General features: G+C 39.9%; 1 protein-coding gene across 18 annotated transcripts in view; it reads left to right on the top strand.

Moving 5' to 3' along the window:
• Positions 1-16,783, top strand: part of LOC121328711 (rap1 GTPase-activating protein 1-like) — a 124,884-nt gene that overhangs the window by 70,577 nt on the left and 37,524 nt on the right. For 17 of the 18 annotated variants that reach the window (XM_041273706.1, XM_041273692.1, XM_041273690.1 and 14 more), the window contains one exon: positions 2,887-2,980. Coding sequence is in view for 15 of the 18 variants with exons in the window: in XM_041273692.1 (XP_041129626.1) it covers positions 2,887-2,980 (94 nt within the window). In the remaining 3 variants the exon portion in view is untranslated. Of the gene's footprint in view, positions 1-2,886; positions 2,981-12,844; positions 13,218-16,783 lie in introns of those variants that run through there. The other variant, XM_041273697.1, reaches the window with a different exon arrangement.

Here is a 16,783-nt window from a genome sequence, read left to right as displayed (position 1 = left end):
TGTTAAAGAAGTCTGTTTAAAGTCTGGCTGTGGTTACAGTGCACCTGATGTAGGTTGGTACCTGCTAAACAACTGGACCTGATCTTTCTAGGTCCAGGGTTCTCAAACTGGGGTCCGGTTGCCCAGGGAGTCCCAAGGAAATTCTGGAAGCTGCTTTGTAAATAAACATACATGTATAATGTACAGAAATGCACTGTTGTGGTGAAACACATTCAGCATCCACTTTCAGTGCAGTACACTTCCTCTTTCTTGTTTGTGATTTGCCTTTTCATCAGTTTTCAGGTGGGGGTCTCTATCCAGAACGGTTTTTACAAAGGGTAACCCCAAACAAAAAAGACAACCTCTGTCCTAAGGCACAGTAGTTAGGTAATCTGTAAACCCACATATGTTATAAATAAATTTGTCAACTCTGTTCCAGCTGTGAAAACTGTTTTATTTCTGCGTTTTTTTTCTTTAAAATGTTATCCCCTTTTCAAGAAAATACAGCACATAACGCAATTATCGATTTAAGATAGCCGATGTATCATGAAATTAGCTCAAACAAAAGGCGCGCAAGTAAAAAAGGGCTTTAGCTTATACAATGTGCTGCAGACATTGCATTAGTATGGGGAGCTGAGTCTGCAACCCTGACTTCAATCCTGCTAGCTGTCTGTCCTTCAGTGACCAACTAATCTGCCAGTTGTGAGCAGCGCTGGCTTCCTGCAAAGCTGTCTTCTTTACTCACCAGTAGCACAGCTCGGTAACACTTTACATAGTAAATACGTGTGTACTTACACATGACTACAATGTATAGTTAAATCTTTTTGCACGATATATGCAAGCACACAATTGTATTAGAAAAGGGTTAGGTTTACAGTTATGGTTCAGGTTAGGCTGAGGGTTGGTATGGTTGGTTGGTAACATGTCCACATTAAGAGTATTGTAACCGTGCATAATAACTTTGTAATTATGTGCAAGTACACATGTATTTACTAAACTACTATGTAAATACATAGCAATTAGAGGCACTTCATGTAAAGTGTTACCCACAGCTCACTTTTTCCCATGCCTCCTGTGTACAACCTGAAGTGTGTCTTTGGTTTTACTTTGAATTTACTAATATGCTAAATAATAATGAATATGACATATGCATGTGTTCATGGTAACACTGCTCATTTCAACGGGTATTAAAGTTTACTTCATATGCACTAAATTCCTAGTTGAGTTTGATCATAAGAAAAGGCTTGCAGTTGGTTGAATAAGTGACGTTTCTGTCTAAAGCTATTTTTTTGTAATGCTTTGAATCCCTAATTTGTAAAAGCACTGTATTAATGACACCACAAGACCGAGCACAGATTTCTCCTTCCTTACACAGTGGGACACTGGGCTGTGACACCATGCTCCAATACACATGAATGGCTTTCTCAATCCCAGGGGAATATTTCCACAGGGGCTGGTCTGACAGTGCAAATTGGTCACATTTTCTATCACGAGGCAGACGAGTAAATGTGCCGATGATTTTACAGCCAGCCCCATCTCTAGATAAGGCTTTGGATCACTGCATTCCCTAAAGGCCACGTCCCAAACACACAGCCATACATCACAGTCGAGACAGGCTGGTCTCTTACGGCTTTATATTCCAGCAACAGGTGTTGACAACTGTGCTCTGAAACAGTGGTCACCATGTCCTACTTAGTTCTGGATTAATCCATTGCGATCATACAATACGATCTTTGCTTTGCTCTTCTCCAATTATTAGCAGTAAACTTTGCCTTGCCATGGCTATTGTCACCCTCCGATTGGGCCCCTTCACCCAGCTGCTCAAGCTGGCAGAGACCCAGGACAAACAGTGAGAAAGACAAAGAGGGGAAGAAATCAATAGAGTTTGAAACATAGGTTTGATGTATTCAACGTAGCACGTATTCAACACATCTGTTCTAGCTTGCTCAGGCGATGGGGGTTGTCCTTAACTACAGAGTTAAGCTTGTGGCTCCTCTAAATTCGAAAGTGTTTCACACGTAGGATTATGTAATGCAGGCTAGACCAACCCAAGTGTTTTTAAATGTGTCAGCAAAACAAAAGGCAAGCAGATCCTGAAGTCAGGAGAAAGCACCTGCACTCAGATACAAATAATAGTGTTTGAGTAATTACAATTAAAATGAAATTGGACGTTATTTACTATTTAAGGTGCTCTGTCCTATCATCACAGAGGGGACCTTTTTTTTTTTTTTTTTTTTTTTACCGGATGTTGGTGTTGACTTGAGCACACTGAAATTATCACCAAGGTCTTTGGGAAGTCACAGGGTGCAGCCAAATTCTGCTCGCGACTCCCAAATGCGCGTCTTAATCTGAACATTAGTTCCTAAAACCAACACACGATTCAGCACAACTGGAAGACTCTGCTTGAGAGAGAAGCCCAGGAATGAATGGCAGACAGGGGGTGTTCAAGGCAGCGCTGAGGTGCACTCCCATCAAAGCTGTAAGTGGGTGGAGCTAGTGCTGGCTGAAACCTCCCAGCATTCCACTGAGAAATTACAAGAAGTGGACTGTACTTGAGATGGTTGTGATTGGAAATAGAAATGCTCAAAAAAAACTTTGAGACGAAGCCCTCATTATTCTTGACTTCCGCCAGTGCCTCCCTGCACAAAATTCAGAAGATAACGTAAAACGTAACCCTGTATTTCTGTATCCCGTCTGATAAAATGCTTAACCACCCCTTTATATTAGTATTTTTTAAATCCATCCTCACAAAGCAAAATGTTTTGCCAGACAGGAAAAAAAAAGTGTTTTGTACAAGAAAGAGAATCTAGTTATCTAGTTACATGAAGTAACGTTTCTCATTTCAAAAAGGCTTGGCCATTACATGGTTAATAAAAGAGTGACTGTTTTATTCCTTTTTTTTTGCAGGAAGCAGGATGGAGGGGTCTCTCCCATCTCTAACACTCTAGAGCTGCCGGTTTTCCACCTCCACCCACCATACACTGCTCCCCACTATCTGAAGGTAGGTGAAACCCTTGTTTCCATTGGCTTTGTCAAGGTCACACGCGCATGCATGTTTCATCCTTCAGTCCCCTGTGTCTTTTGTTCCCTGTGAATGTGTATGCTTTTATTGGGAAGAGGCTCTCATGCTAGGATTGTCAAAGATCATTCCCTTTAAATACACCGTGCTGGCAGACATGGTCAGGTTACATGGCAAGAGCTGCTGTAGGAGAAGGTCCAGGTTTTCCCCCCTGAACAGCAGTGTCCCAACACACAATGCTGAAGGACTTAAAAAAACTTAAAGTTTCCATCATAATTTTATTTTAAAAACTGGTCTGGTGAAATATGTCTGGCGCAATATTCAGAAAGCTTTACCTCTTTTTTTTTTTTCAAAGAAATAAAGAGAAAGGGTTTATTATAAGCCATTTTAGTTTTGGTGCGCTTGAAAAGAAAATAATGAAATCCCGCTGGTTTCTAAAATGAAGTTTCAATTCTGGATTGATCTGTGGAGGTTTAAAGATGAGCCTTCATGATGACTTTATTATTTTATTGTTTGAAGGCTTTTGTAAAGCAGAGATGCACGATAAATATTTGTGACCTTCTTTTCTATCCAGTGTATGTTTTTGTTGAGTGTGTAGAATGAATTTTTTAATGAAGGCAGTGTTTGTGGTTTCATTAAGGACTATCGTGTAGCAGATGGATCAGATACACATTATTGTATGTGCACAATGCTATTTACTAGCAGATGAATCAGGTACACGTTATTGTATGTACACAATGCTATTGTGTGGCAGATGGATCAGGTGCACCTTACTGTATGTACACAATGCTGGAGACCTGTTAGAGGGGCCAGTCACTGATTGAAGAACAATTGGGGATGAGGCAATATATGCCCATTTTACCCCACTTGGATGCCTAGGTTACTACATATATTGACATCCCTTGATTTAAATACATTGTTTCATCATCAACTGTATACGACAGGTTTGTTTGGCGGCCCCCTTCTGGCCAGGCACATGGTGAGCCCGAGAGGACACCTGCAGGACTATGTAACAAAATGGCATTAATGCACTGTGCTGTACAGCCTGCCTCATTCCCAAAAGAGTAGTGAAGGTGGCATGTCCTCAGGGGTGTTGGAACTAGGGGTGCTGTGGGTTCATGGCTTCCATCATATACAGGAGTTACAGTTTTGTTCAGTGGGTTTCAGCACCCTCACTATAACAATTGTTCCTGCACCTCTGCATGTCCTCCCCTTGTCAGAAGGATTGGGGGAGGGGGTGCGATGGCAGATTTGTCACAGCTTTCTGGTGCTTTTAATAGGGTTGCTGTGCTCCGATGAGATTTAAAATATTGATACTTTTTTTCAGAAGGTATTATATCCCTGGCCCGGATGCACTTCCCCTTGGGAAAATATGAATTGAATGTAGAGAAATAGGGAAGTAATTCATCTCTCAAAGCAGCGGTATTGTATTTATTTTTTTTTTATCAATTCCACCCGCAGCTCAGATCAGAATTGGGTTGGGGAGGGTTGAAATGCAATTGAGATGCCTTGTTATTTCATCTTGGCTTTCTAGTGGACTAGCTTGTTCAACCTTTACTCCCATTAAAGAAATAACCCCTTGATCCTTAATAGGAAACTGTTGGATTACCAATGCTTTATGGAAGCTTGTAATTCATCATTCGCGACTTTACACCCAGTTAGTGCCAGGTTTCTAGAACAGATCATATCCTTCTGATCTCATTCATTCACTAGTCTTGAAAGATGGGAAAGGTTTGCATTGAGGTGGGGGGAATTGAATTCTGGGGAAGGGTTTGAAAGAAATGTAATGCAAGGCTTCTACAGTGGCACTTTGAAATCAGGTTTGAAGCTCTGTTCTAACTATAGTGTTAGTCTACTACTCTCCATACACTTGTATGAGCTGTTTGATACCCATGCATATGTCTCCTCCACCCTCTTACCACCTGTAATCAAGGCTCAACCAGCTGGTTCATCTTTGGATAGTTCACAATTATTTCAGCATCTTTTCCAAGCATTTACTTCAGTCTAATTAGTGGAAAACACCTCTATTAATTTTCCAAAACTGGAACCAAACAACTAAATAATACTATAACCATGTATTCTAGAATCTACAGCTATTGCCGTACACAGACAACACTCTCATATCATCTAACTGTGCCTTGAGAAAGATTGAGAATAGGATCTACTTTTAGAATAATAGGACTGTTTGTTTCACAGATGTACTTCAACACAGCAACCAAATTTGTACCTAACTCCGTACAACTGTACAAAAGATACATATTGTAGAATTGGGTTTAGTATTATCATCAAAAACTAAAAACTGACCTGGTATTCTGGGACATTGACTGGAGTTTAAAGGTATCCACAATCGTGTGTGAAGTTGTTGTGGTGCTTTCCGGTTTCTGTTTCTGCATTTAGAACATTGCTACATATAGCGATTAACAAAGAACAAAACAAGACACTCTTACAGAAGAAGGAAGCGTCATCTCAACCTGTAACTGTACTCAAATCAATGCCTTGCAGAACTCACACAAAGACATGAGGTAGTTTGCTGATTGCGGAACTTGGTCCAGAAACTCTGCTGATCTCCATCGCTTATTGCAATCAATAAATCAATCAATTTGTTATATAGCGCTTTTCACTATAAACTGCCTCAAAGCACTTTCCAGATAAAAAAAAAAACCAACAAATTAATATACAAATTGTTTTAATTACATGCATTTAAATAATAAAAAATGAGGTTTGATATGGAGTCTGGAGGATCAAAGCTATAAGCAAAGCAGTACTGGACCCATTGGACCACCCGGTGTACAGAGAAAAGGTTTTCTACACATACAAGTTTAAAAGCGTCAGTCACTTTGGGAAAGGGGTGAATGCTGTATGGAGGAGCGCTACATTGTGCTCACACACAAGGTGACCTTGAGCTATCGATGTCAGTCAAGATTTTTGCAGAATATAGACAACACTACACCAACACCTTATTTCTTTTCCTTTTTTTTAATTAAATGCTCCATGGGGGTGGGAAATAGTACTGGCTGTGCTCAGGCATGATGCTGTGAATGAGCGTATCAGCTGTGGGGTTGAGAACTGAAATAATGGTACGTAGTCGTGCTGAAACTTGAACTGCAGTGATCGTAATCAGGTCTGTTGGCTTAAATATATAGTGCTTGTGCTGATTGAACTGCCATTTGCTATTAGAACATAAGAACATAAGAAAGTTTACAAACGAGAGGAGGCCATTCGGCCCATCTTGCTCGTTTGGTTGTTAGTAGCTTATTGATCCCAAAATCTCATCAAGCAGCTTCTTGAAGGATCCCAGGGTGTCAGCTTCAACAACATTACTGGGGAGTTGATTCCAGACCCTCACAATTCTCTGTGTAAAAAAGTGTCTCCTATTTTCTGTTCTGAATGCCCCTTTTTCTAAACTCCATTTGTGACCCCTGGTCCTTGTTTCTTTTTTCAGGCTGAAAAAGTCCCTTGCGTCGACACTGTCAATACCTTTTAGAATTTTGAATGCTTGAATTAGGTCGCCACGTAGTCTTCTTTGTTCAAGACTGAACAGATTCAATTCTTTTAGCCTGTCTGCATATGAGCCTTGATGCAGAACAAATGGTTTGTTTGCTTTATGTATGTAGTATTCAGCAATAGCTGCTGGTTTATGGTGCTTTGCGGTGGTGCGTGTGTTGCCTGTTGTACCGCACTTAGTTTGCTAAATATCTTGGTATCCCTGAGTAGATAACAGGTGTCTGAAATTGTGACTGCCAACACAGATCTCAGGCAGCATGATGTTTATTAACATCTCACCCATTCTGCATTAGAAACAAAGGCTGCTGGTAGTTCATAGATACCTGTAACTGTAAAACACTGCGGCAAGGCAAGTATGGCTGTTTTCACAGACCCCAAGCACTGCCTAGTGTCAGATTAAGAAGCACAAAATACACAGGTGCTAATCAAAGCCTGTAAAACCGGTACTGCAGTAATTCTGGGGAAAAAAAAAAAAAATCTTGACCATTTTGATTTAAAAAAAAAAAAAAGTTTGGTAGGAAATGGATAACATTTGTGATGCCACTTCATTGTGTGTCATTTCGTTCAGTGTGGGGTAAAATGGCAATAGGTCCTACCCACCATGCACTGCAAACCAGCAGAGGTTGAATACTCAGGTCAAGGTGAGCTGAAGATGTCTCATCATGTCCACCAGCTTGTTGCAGTCTTGTCGTTGCTAGGCGATAGTAGAGTTCAGACTTCCTAACAAAAAACTTTGCACTTTAATTTAGTTTTGCTTTACATCCTTCAAGAGGAATTGCATTTCAGTTGCTTCTCCCTGGGCAGATATCCTTACTCATTTTGAAAAGCAACCCCCTTCCTAGCAAGTATAAATGCTAGAATACATCTTTTTACTGCTTCTTAGTTTTTCTTACTAATTCTGCCAATTTAGCACTGTCTTTATTCACGGTTTGTAGTAGATGGTGTCATCAGATAAGCATTGCTCATTATACAGTACAGCAGGGTATCAACAGAACACTTCCACACGCAGCAGGCAATGCGAGCAATAAGTTTTGCAGCGCTGGTTTGAAATGGCTACTTTTCAAATCATTCATATCTAAAAAGAGAGTCTCAATTTGTCATTTGTATTGCAGTTTGATTGACATGTCATCTTTGTAAGGCTAATACTGGGCTGTCTTTGTACTGTGTAATGTGATTGATTGACCCGCTTTGCAACGTGATACTACACTCGAACAATACAGTGGAAAGAGGACCATGTGGAACAGATTCAAGGGAGATGGGACTAAGGTGTGCCGCTGTTTCTACCATTGAAACATACCAAAAGCTGTTTCTTTTAAGCTTTTATACACTGCCGGGCTCTTTTATTAGGACCTGCCTACCAGATTGAAGTAGATTACTTAAGTGTTGTTGCGGCTCAAGTCCCTACCAACAATACTGCGCTTGTAGCCTCATGGCTACTTGTACCACAATGCTACAATTATAATAATGCACCCATCCACAATGCTACAATTATGTGCTAATGGCTTGAGGAGCATGACAGACATTTCCCATCTATATCCTATTGAAGAAATGGGGGATGAACTTGGAAGGCTCATTCATAATCACAATCCTCTGCCTACCTCTCTGCACCAATTGTGCAAAATATGAATGACTTAATAAATTAACATCCCTCGAAATGTCTTCCAGCACCTTATGGAATCACGTTGTGTCAAGGCTGTGATCAGGGCAAACGGCAACCCAACCTGATATTGGGTACAGGTTCTTAAATGGTCATTTGAGATATTCTTGGACTTTTTAGAAATGCAAGGAAGCAGGAATTAACCAGTCAGGGGCTGCTTATCCAAGATGTCATGTGCTATTGAAATGAGCGGGCTGGTATAAAGGCGCCCCCTAGACGCTCATTTTGCTCTATTTTTGAAGCATGATTGATATCCCCTAGATATGCTTTTTTTCAGTTGGGTTGGTTTAAACTGCATCTGTATTGTGGAATGCACATGTGTATTCCCTCTGTAATGCTGTTGTCAGCTTTGAAGAAATTGCTTGGCCTTCGGACTGAAGGGCTATTTTTAAAGTTTAGTGAATCTTGCTCAGGAAGTCATTGTTTCAACAGTCTGGAACTTGAGGTCAAATCAGATTTTGTGCATAATTACTTAGTGAAACTACACATGGCAAAACAAAATGATAATGGAACTTAAAATAAAAAAAGAGGAAAGCAGAACTATACCAAGTGTGAAAAAAACTGAATGTGTTGGGCCTGGTGTACTGTTAAGAACATAAGAACATAAGAAAGTTTACAAACGAGAGGAGGCCATTCGGCCCATCTTGCTCGTTTGGTTGTTAGTAGCTTATTGATCCCAAAATCTCATCAAGCAGCTTCTTGAAGGATCCCAGGGTGTCAGCTTCAACAACATTACTGGGGAGTTGATTCCAGACCCTCACAATTCTCTGTGTAAAAAAGTGTCTCCTATTTTCTGTTCTGAATGCCCCTTTTTCTAAACTCCATTTGTGACCCCTGGTCCTTGTTTCTTTTTTCAGGCTGAAAAAGTCCCTTGCGTCGACACTGTCAATACCTTTTAGAATTTTGAATGCTTGAATTAGGTCGCCACGTAGTCTTCTTTGTTCAAGACTGAACAGATTCAATTCTTTTAGCCTGTCTGCATATGACATGCCTTTTAAGCCCGGAATAATTCTGGTCGCTCTTCTTTGCACTCTTTCTAGAGCAGCAATATCTTTTTTATAGCGAGGTGACCAGAACTGCACACAATATTCAAGATGAGGTCTTACAAGTGCATTGTACAGTTTTAACATTACTTCCCTTGATTTAAATTCAACACTTTTCACAATGTATCCGAGTATCTTGTTAGCCTTTTTTATAGCTTCCCCACATTGCCTAGATGAAGACATTTCTGAGTCAACAAAAACTCCTAGGTCTTTTTCATAGATTCCTTCTCCAATTTCAATATCTCCCATATGATATTTATAATGTACATTTTTATTTCCTGCGTGCAGTACCTTACACTTTTCTCTATTAAATGTCATTTGCCATGTATCTGCCCAGTTCTGAATCTTGTCTAGATCATTTTGAATGACCTTTGCTGCTGCAACAGTGTTTGCCACTCCTCCTACTTTTGTGTCGTCTGCAAATTTAACAAGTTTGCTTACTATACCAGAATCTAAATCATTAATTGTGTCTTCTTGGCCAGGACTCTTTCGTGAAATTATGTTTTCAGCCAATTGAATTGAAGATCAGATCAAGGTTGCACTGAGAGACATTAATTCTGTTCAAAGGGTTCAAAGATTTCCACCTCTTCAATCAGTGACACAGTACAAGCGGTGAATGGAATTAGGATGGTTTTTGCCTTGCAGTATGAAAGGCTTGAATAAGAAATCAGTGCAATTTAAACCAGAGAGTAAAAGGGTGGAGACTCAACAGTGGTGGGTCTGAATTCAAATGGATCTTGGGCACAAGATTGGCACCGTGCTTTGGGTTCTGATACTGAGTGCAAGCTAAGTCTATTTTATATCTGTCCTAAAGCATTTCACATGGACTCTACTAAAACCAATTAGGGAGCAGCCACAAAGATATCAAAAAAAGGAGCCAAGTTCTATACTAACATTGTTTCAGCTGTGTAAAGATGTATGTAAATTGCTTGAAATGTGCTGTTGGGCATATGAAAAATAAATTGGTGCTCCACGCTGTGCGAATGTTTAAATGTTCAATTCTGCTTGACAGATAGCATCCATCAAAATAGTACCAAAGGGAATGTATTCATGACAAACTCAGTTATCACAGTGCAGTCAGACCAGACAATGAAATTGTTGTACTGTGTACATACTCAACAAAACCATTCCCATTGAAACCAAAACTCTGCGATCCGCAATGAGACAATCAATCACTCAGGCTTTCACAGAAATCCCAATGGTGACAATCAAAATGCAAAACACTTTGAAGGACGGCCTGTTGAAGTATGAAGTTTTCTCATGGAGCGATGCACTGTTCATGCATGTTGAGTGGTGTAATGATTAACCTGTGCCAATTCATTGAAGCAGAACTGTCTCCATGGACACCTGTAAAATATTTTTTTTACTGATGATGAAATAAATGCATGTTAAAGTGAATTGTTGGTATAGTAATTGGATCTGACAGTTTAGATCAGTGGTCCTGTGAAACTGAAATCCTTGCATTCAACTACTGTGCTCAGTCTCTGCTTTTGTTCCATTTGATATGTATTTTAATGGCCTAAAGTATGCATATTGGACAGCTTAGGAGAACTGGTTTAGATTGGGGTTAATAGAGACCTAACTGAGCCACCCTGTTCTTTGATTAATTTCATAATCACAGTTCACACTACAGGGGAGAGAGTATACTGCACTGATAATGTACTGCTTGTCTTTAAAATAATTCTCTGTCAGGATGGCTTGAAGTTATCCCTTCCATCAATCAATACTGTAATCTTTTTTATGTGGGGTTGGGCAGAAATGGAGCTCTGCTTGAGACAGGCCCAGCACAGAATGGCAGGCTGGGGTTGTTCAGGTCAGGTGTGTTCTCTCTTTGCAGTTTTGACCTCTGATTTTAAAAAGTAATTTTCACAATATATTCTGAGCTGGATAAGTAAATGTTTCATGATATTAAGGAAAATGATGCAATTAATGGTAGTTAAAACATGAACCCAAAGCTCTTGGCATTCCTTGGTTAATTGCATGAATGAGCTGTACTGTTTGATTGACTAGTATAGATATTAGTGCACATGTATTCAAGCATTTTGCAGTAACCAGCCACCAGATTATGAGCCATGGTCGGAGTTTATTTTCCAATAGATTTTAGTGCTTCAAGTGTTTGAGTGGTTCTAGCTATTAAATTGTATAACATTGCAGACATCCCCAATGGGTACTCAATAATTCAGACCTGCCACCTGCCTCTGGTTTTGACCTGCATACTCTGCAGGTATCAGCTTCCTGACTTGAAAACTAAATACTGAGGGCCAGAGCTGGAAGCTATCCATTCAGCTGGACAGATATACTGTAAACCGGAATTATCCATAACTTAAAAATGGTGAAGTTAAAAGTGTTACACTGAAGGCAACACTAGACTAAACCTATGTCTACTTGGCTTTCACAAAGTCTCTCCTGACTGGTCAACAGTCACTCTAGTTTCTCATATTAGAAGCTAGTTATATCCATGCCTTTGGAGAGAAAAAGACAAGTTTCCAGATGTACGATGGGCTTAAGACACTGGCAGCCTTCCCCAGGGGAGCAAAACGTGTTCTCTTGGTCTCAGCCCAGTTCAGTCAGTTGCAAAAAGGACCATCACAGCTGGAACTAGAAATGAATACAAATGAACACAAAGACAGACACAGCTGTAGGGTTATTTCTGAGTGCATTTTGGCTGCAGTGTTTGTGTACCATTGAAAAAACGCTTTGAGGTGCTTCAGTGCATGAAAAGAAAGCCCTTTACAAATGGAAGATTACTGTGATGATGATGCCAGCTGCCAGTCCAGGCCCATTGTAAAGCAGTCTCATTGGCAGTTTGAAACCCATTTGTATGTGTTTGTAAAGTGGATTCCATTCCCGACTTTAAAGAACATCCTCATCGCAGCAGCTGTGTCCCACCCCAGAATTAGTTTAGTTCGTTTGGGTTGGGTACAGTTTGTTGAAATTGAAGTTGTGTGTTGTAACTTGGCAGTGACGGAGTTAAACACCCATCCCTGAAGCACATGTGCACAATATTAACTGATTGACAATTTGACTCTGACTCACGTGTATAAAAGAGGAGCCAATAGCCAAATAGGTAATGTACAAGCAGCTGAAGATCACGTTACGTCAGAAATAAGGAACAAACCTAAAATGAAGGTGTCACCCCAAAGTATATTCACCTGATGTAGGATTGCGTTCCTGAGCGCCAGGACCTTCTTTCCTCGACCTTCTCTCCAGGGGAGGAAACACCCCTGGCCAGGCAGGGCACCTATTTGTTTTGTGTGTGTATTTTTGTGCACTCCCCCTGACAGTGCCTGCGTTATTGTTGTGCATTTTTCATTTTCCTCATTATCACCTCAAGAATTGATGCACTGTTCTTAGCAGTTACCACTACAGAGACCAACCATCTGTGTTACCAAGTGTATATATGTACACACCAAAGGTGGGTCTCAAAAGAACAAGCTGTTTTTATTTATCCCTATAGCAGTCTAAATCCATGGGTATAGATAGATTTCAGAGTGACGCCCCTTTATAACACTCCCAAGATCACAGCATTGCCTGACGAGCCTGTTCCTCCACCTCTGGCTCCCAGCCAAATGAGAAGGAGGGTGGGTATTCATTTGTAGGAATGCATAGCTTCCTAGAACATATGTCATCAGCTGAAGATAGTGAGACACACACATACACAGTCTAGAGAATCCTGTACTGTCTACTGTCTGAGTTCAGCAGTCATGGAATGGGGTAGCATGGTAAGATTCTGGCTGCCGGGGAGAATTCATTTCCATGGAGGAAGTTCAGAGTACCTTTGAGAATTTAGGGCTTCATATCAGGACTGTCCCTGGGAACTTTTCTTTTTTAAATGCTCATCTAACAGCAAGAAGGATTTTACAGTGGAAGTTGGTGATAATCTCCCATTTGATTTGAAATAATTTTTTTTATTTATTTATTTTTTTAATCCAAAATGGCAAAGTATCACCTTTTGCACTTAAGCCCGTGTGCATTACGGAGAAATCATTTGGAACAGGCAAGGTCCCCTGAAGATGTAAGTACCATTGCATCTACCTTTACTTTTGAATCAGTGGTGATCGGGTATACTCAGAAGTGATCAGTATTGGTTTTAAATGCTTGTCAACTTTTTGAAGCATTTTACAGTACCAGAGAATCTAGCTGAATTGAGTGGATAAGTGCTTGATGAAATCTAGGGTCATTCTCCAGTGCTTTTCAATGCTCTAAAACTTAAGGATGCAGACAGTATTTAAACAAGGAAGGGGGTTGGTTCACCATCGCAACATAATGTAGAGGTTCCTTACAAAGTGAATAGTGGCTACACACCTGCCAGGTAGCCGGAGATCATACAGTTGAGTAGGGTAGTTGCCTCTGGCTCCCAGCAAACGCTTGGCTCAGTCCAGTTGGCTTAAGAATTGCCTGCAGAGCATGGTGTCTGCTTGGCAGGACATTCAAACTTTGCCATTAGTCCTAAAAATTCTGCTTGGCTGCTAAATCCCTTGCTGGCATTTCAACAAACAGAATGCAATATGAGCTTGTGGATACTATCCCCGTTTACCTGCTAAATAAATCATTTAGTCAAAAAGCAAGGCAGTGTATTTTAAGTCAAGAGATCCTGGACTCAGGTTTCCACCTGTCAGTATCAGGTGACCTCTTTGTTCCTCAGTACCGCGTTAACGCTGTGCGCATTGTTCAGGTCAATGCAGCCATTTGAGTTATTCTGCGTTTTGATTTGACGCCTTCTGGCTCGCCACTGCAGCCCCATGTCGCTCCTCACTTCTGATCACATGTAGTAGCGGCAGTCTGGGTTGCTTTCCATTCCTTAAATATGCATGTTTCCTGGTTCAATTAGCATTCAGGGATGATATGTTGTTCATTTAAAAACAGAACTGTATTCTGGTTGCGCCACAATTTTACATATATCTGGTGAAGCACTTATTTAAAGTGATGAATCCTGGTAAGGATGTTGTGTAACAGGTTATTAAGTGTATCTTGGGATCTCTCAGTGATCTGAGTTAGATGGTTGTCAGTGTGTGCGTTTACAGTAGTAAAGTTAATTGTTTTTTCAATTTTAATGTTTACCACACACATACATGCACACTAGTCTGAAATGCAGAAAAATGGTCTCGTAAATGTTAGGGGGTGATTAGTGATTAGTGATTTTAGTTTGGTTAGAAGCATTCTGAATTGGAGTACAACATATTTAAAGCATATTTTCTAAAACTATTAAGAAAAGTAAGGAATCTACTGGAACACCCACGTTTTTAAACAGTTGTTGTTTACGCTCAGCTTTGTCACAACATTATTTCCCAGCAGAAGAAACAGTACAGGCATTGACTTTGCAGGTATTTGTTTTTAAGGCAGAAACTGGTTTGTGGTCTGTTTAGCTAAACACGATGAAAAAAAGAGTGCTTTTTCATGTTCAGAATTTCTGGGAAAATGACAAACACTGCAGTGTTCAGATACATTCGTATTCAGCAGATAATTTATTTCTGGTTTATACCCTTATCTGTTAAAAGCATTTCAAATGTACCAAAAACAACCATGTTAAGATAAAGGGACCGGAATACAAAGATATCTGCAAAAGGGACGGCATCATACTGTCCAGCCATATAAAGGTGGAATGCAACAGCTGCATTCCCTAGCTTGTCTCAGTACCCACAAGCACACAGTTTCATGAAAATCCGTTTTCATTTACATATGTTTTGCTTCTTGAACAAGATTTATACCAGTTTTTGGGTATTAAAATAGTGTTTAGAGCTGTCCAGAAACACAATTTGAATGGGGCTGAAACAGCCTGGATAGCTGCGGTAATGCACTCGATTCCTTGTGACGATCAGTCCTGTATGCAGTAGGTAGTCACTGTAGTTGTTCTTCATGCATTATTGCGACTTGGCAAGAGTAATGACTGTGAATTTCAGAACATGTATGTTTGGTCTTGGTAACACTAACAATTGGGGACCAGTATTCAAATTTAGAATATCTGCTATTGCACAAAAATATACTGTTTATATCCAGCTAAATATAATAAAGTTCTAAAGGTGTTAGTATGTGGGCTTTTTAATTATTTTTTTATAAAGCTAATAAAACATCAACTATCTACTATTCCCATTAGCATGACCAAACCCATATCCTAAAACTCAACAATACTAACTGTTGCAATAGAATTCTTATATTGTGTGAAGTGCAGCATTACTAAAAGAACCGAACCTAAGACCTTTGACAGACTATTGACATCAGACCAAATACTGCCAAAGTTATGGATTAACTTATTTTTATAAAGCGCATGAAATAAATTCATAATAAAATGGCTTTTGGTTTAGGTTGAGATTTACATTCAGCATGGCAGAATAAGGACACATCCACAGAACAATCGGTTCCTAATAATTGTAAATGCCCCCAAGGGTAACTGTCATCTTTGTTACAGGGAGGTTTTTCAAATGCCTTTCCTGTCACTCTGCTGCTAAACAAAACACCCCTATGAGAACACTTTTGCAGTGATGTACACGATACCAACATCACTTCTCAGATAAACTAAGAAACAGAGATCCACTGTTACTAGATTGTGGCCAGTAATTATATATATATATATATATATATATATATATATATATATATATATATATATATATATATATATATATATATATATATATATATATATATATATATATATAATATTATAATATAACTGTACATGCAAGTACATGTGGTTATATCATATTGACACGTTATGCAAGTACATCAGGCCTACATCATAATTTAATTATTATTATTTTTTTTTAATTTATTTATTTAAAAAGCCAGGAAAAATATTATTGTTGTTCTCAGGCCAATACATCTGTAGAAGATGGTGTACTTGAATCTAAAATGTAGAATAGAATTATTAATAGGAGTCAAACGTCCATCAGTGTATGTATAACTCTAAGATGCAATCTGACAGGTTGTTCACACTGGGAGCGCTCATGTAAGGTGCCTGGTAGCTGGTTGTGGCAAAGTGGCTGGTAAGGGGAACAAGTGTAGCAGTGATGCGATGCAGGAGTGACAGGCAGACAACGGTATTTCAGTGAGAAAAAAGGTGCTTTAATTATAATCCAGGTCTGGTGACCGTAAAATAATAAATCCCCGTCTATACACAGCAATGTCTAAAGCGCGGGGATAACAAAAACAGGGCACAGTCCCGAACCAAAACACAAGACGCGGTCACCAGTCCTGGGTGCGTGAAGACGTGCAGGTGCTCGGTGCAGACACAGCTTGTGTGGTGTGTAGTGGTGCTCCAGATCGTGCTGACCCTGGCGACAGCTCCGGAGGTGTGCTTAACTGTCTAGTGCTGAATACAAAAAACAGACAGTTACATGGACAGACACAACAATACAAAACACGAACACGATCCACTCTGAGAGCTCCTCTCTCAGTCCTTCTCTCTCTCCACTCGTTTAACCCAAACGAAGGAAAAGATCAGCGTTACCCTGGCCCCTATATGTAATCCTGCATGATATCTAGGTAAACGGCTGCAGCTGCCTTATTACTTGCAGCTGCTTCTCGTTTACCTTTCAAATCAATACGGTCTTACAACAGAGTCGCGCTTCTTTCCAGGCTGAC

This window comes from Polyodon spathula, chromosome 16 (genome assembly GCF_017654505.1).
Source record: "Polyodon spathula isolate WHYD16114869_AA chromosome 16, ASM1765450v1, whole genome shotgun sequence".
In the NCBI taxonomy this organism is placed as follows: Eukaryota; Metazoa; Chordata; class Actinopteri; order Acipenseriformes; family Polyodontidae; genus Polyodon; species Polyodon spathula.
Note: the sequence above shows the minus strand (reverse complement) of the source record. Positions and strands in the feature narration are given on the sequence as shown.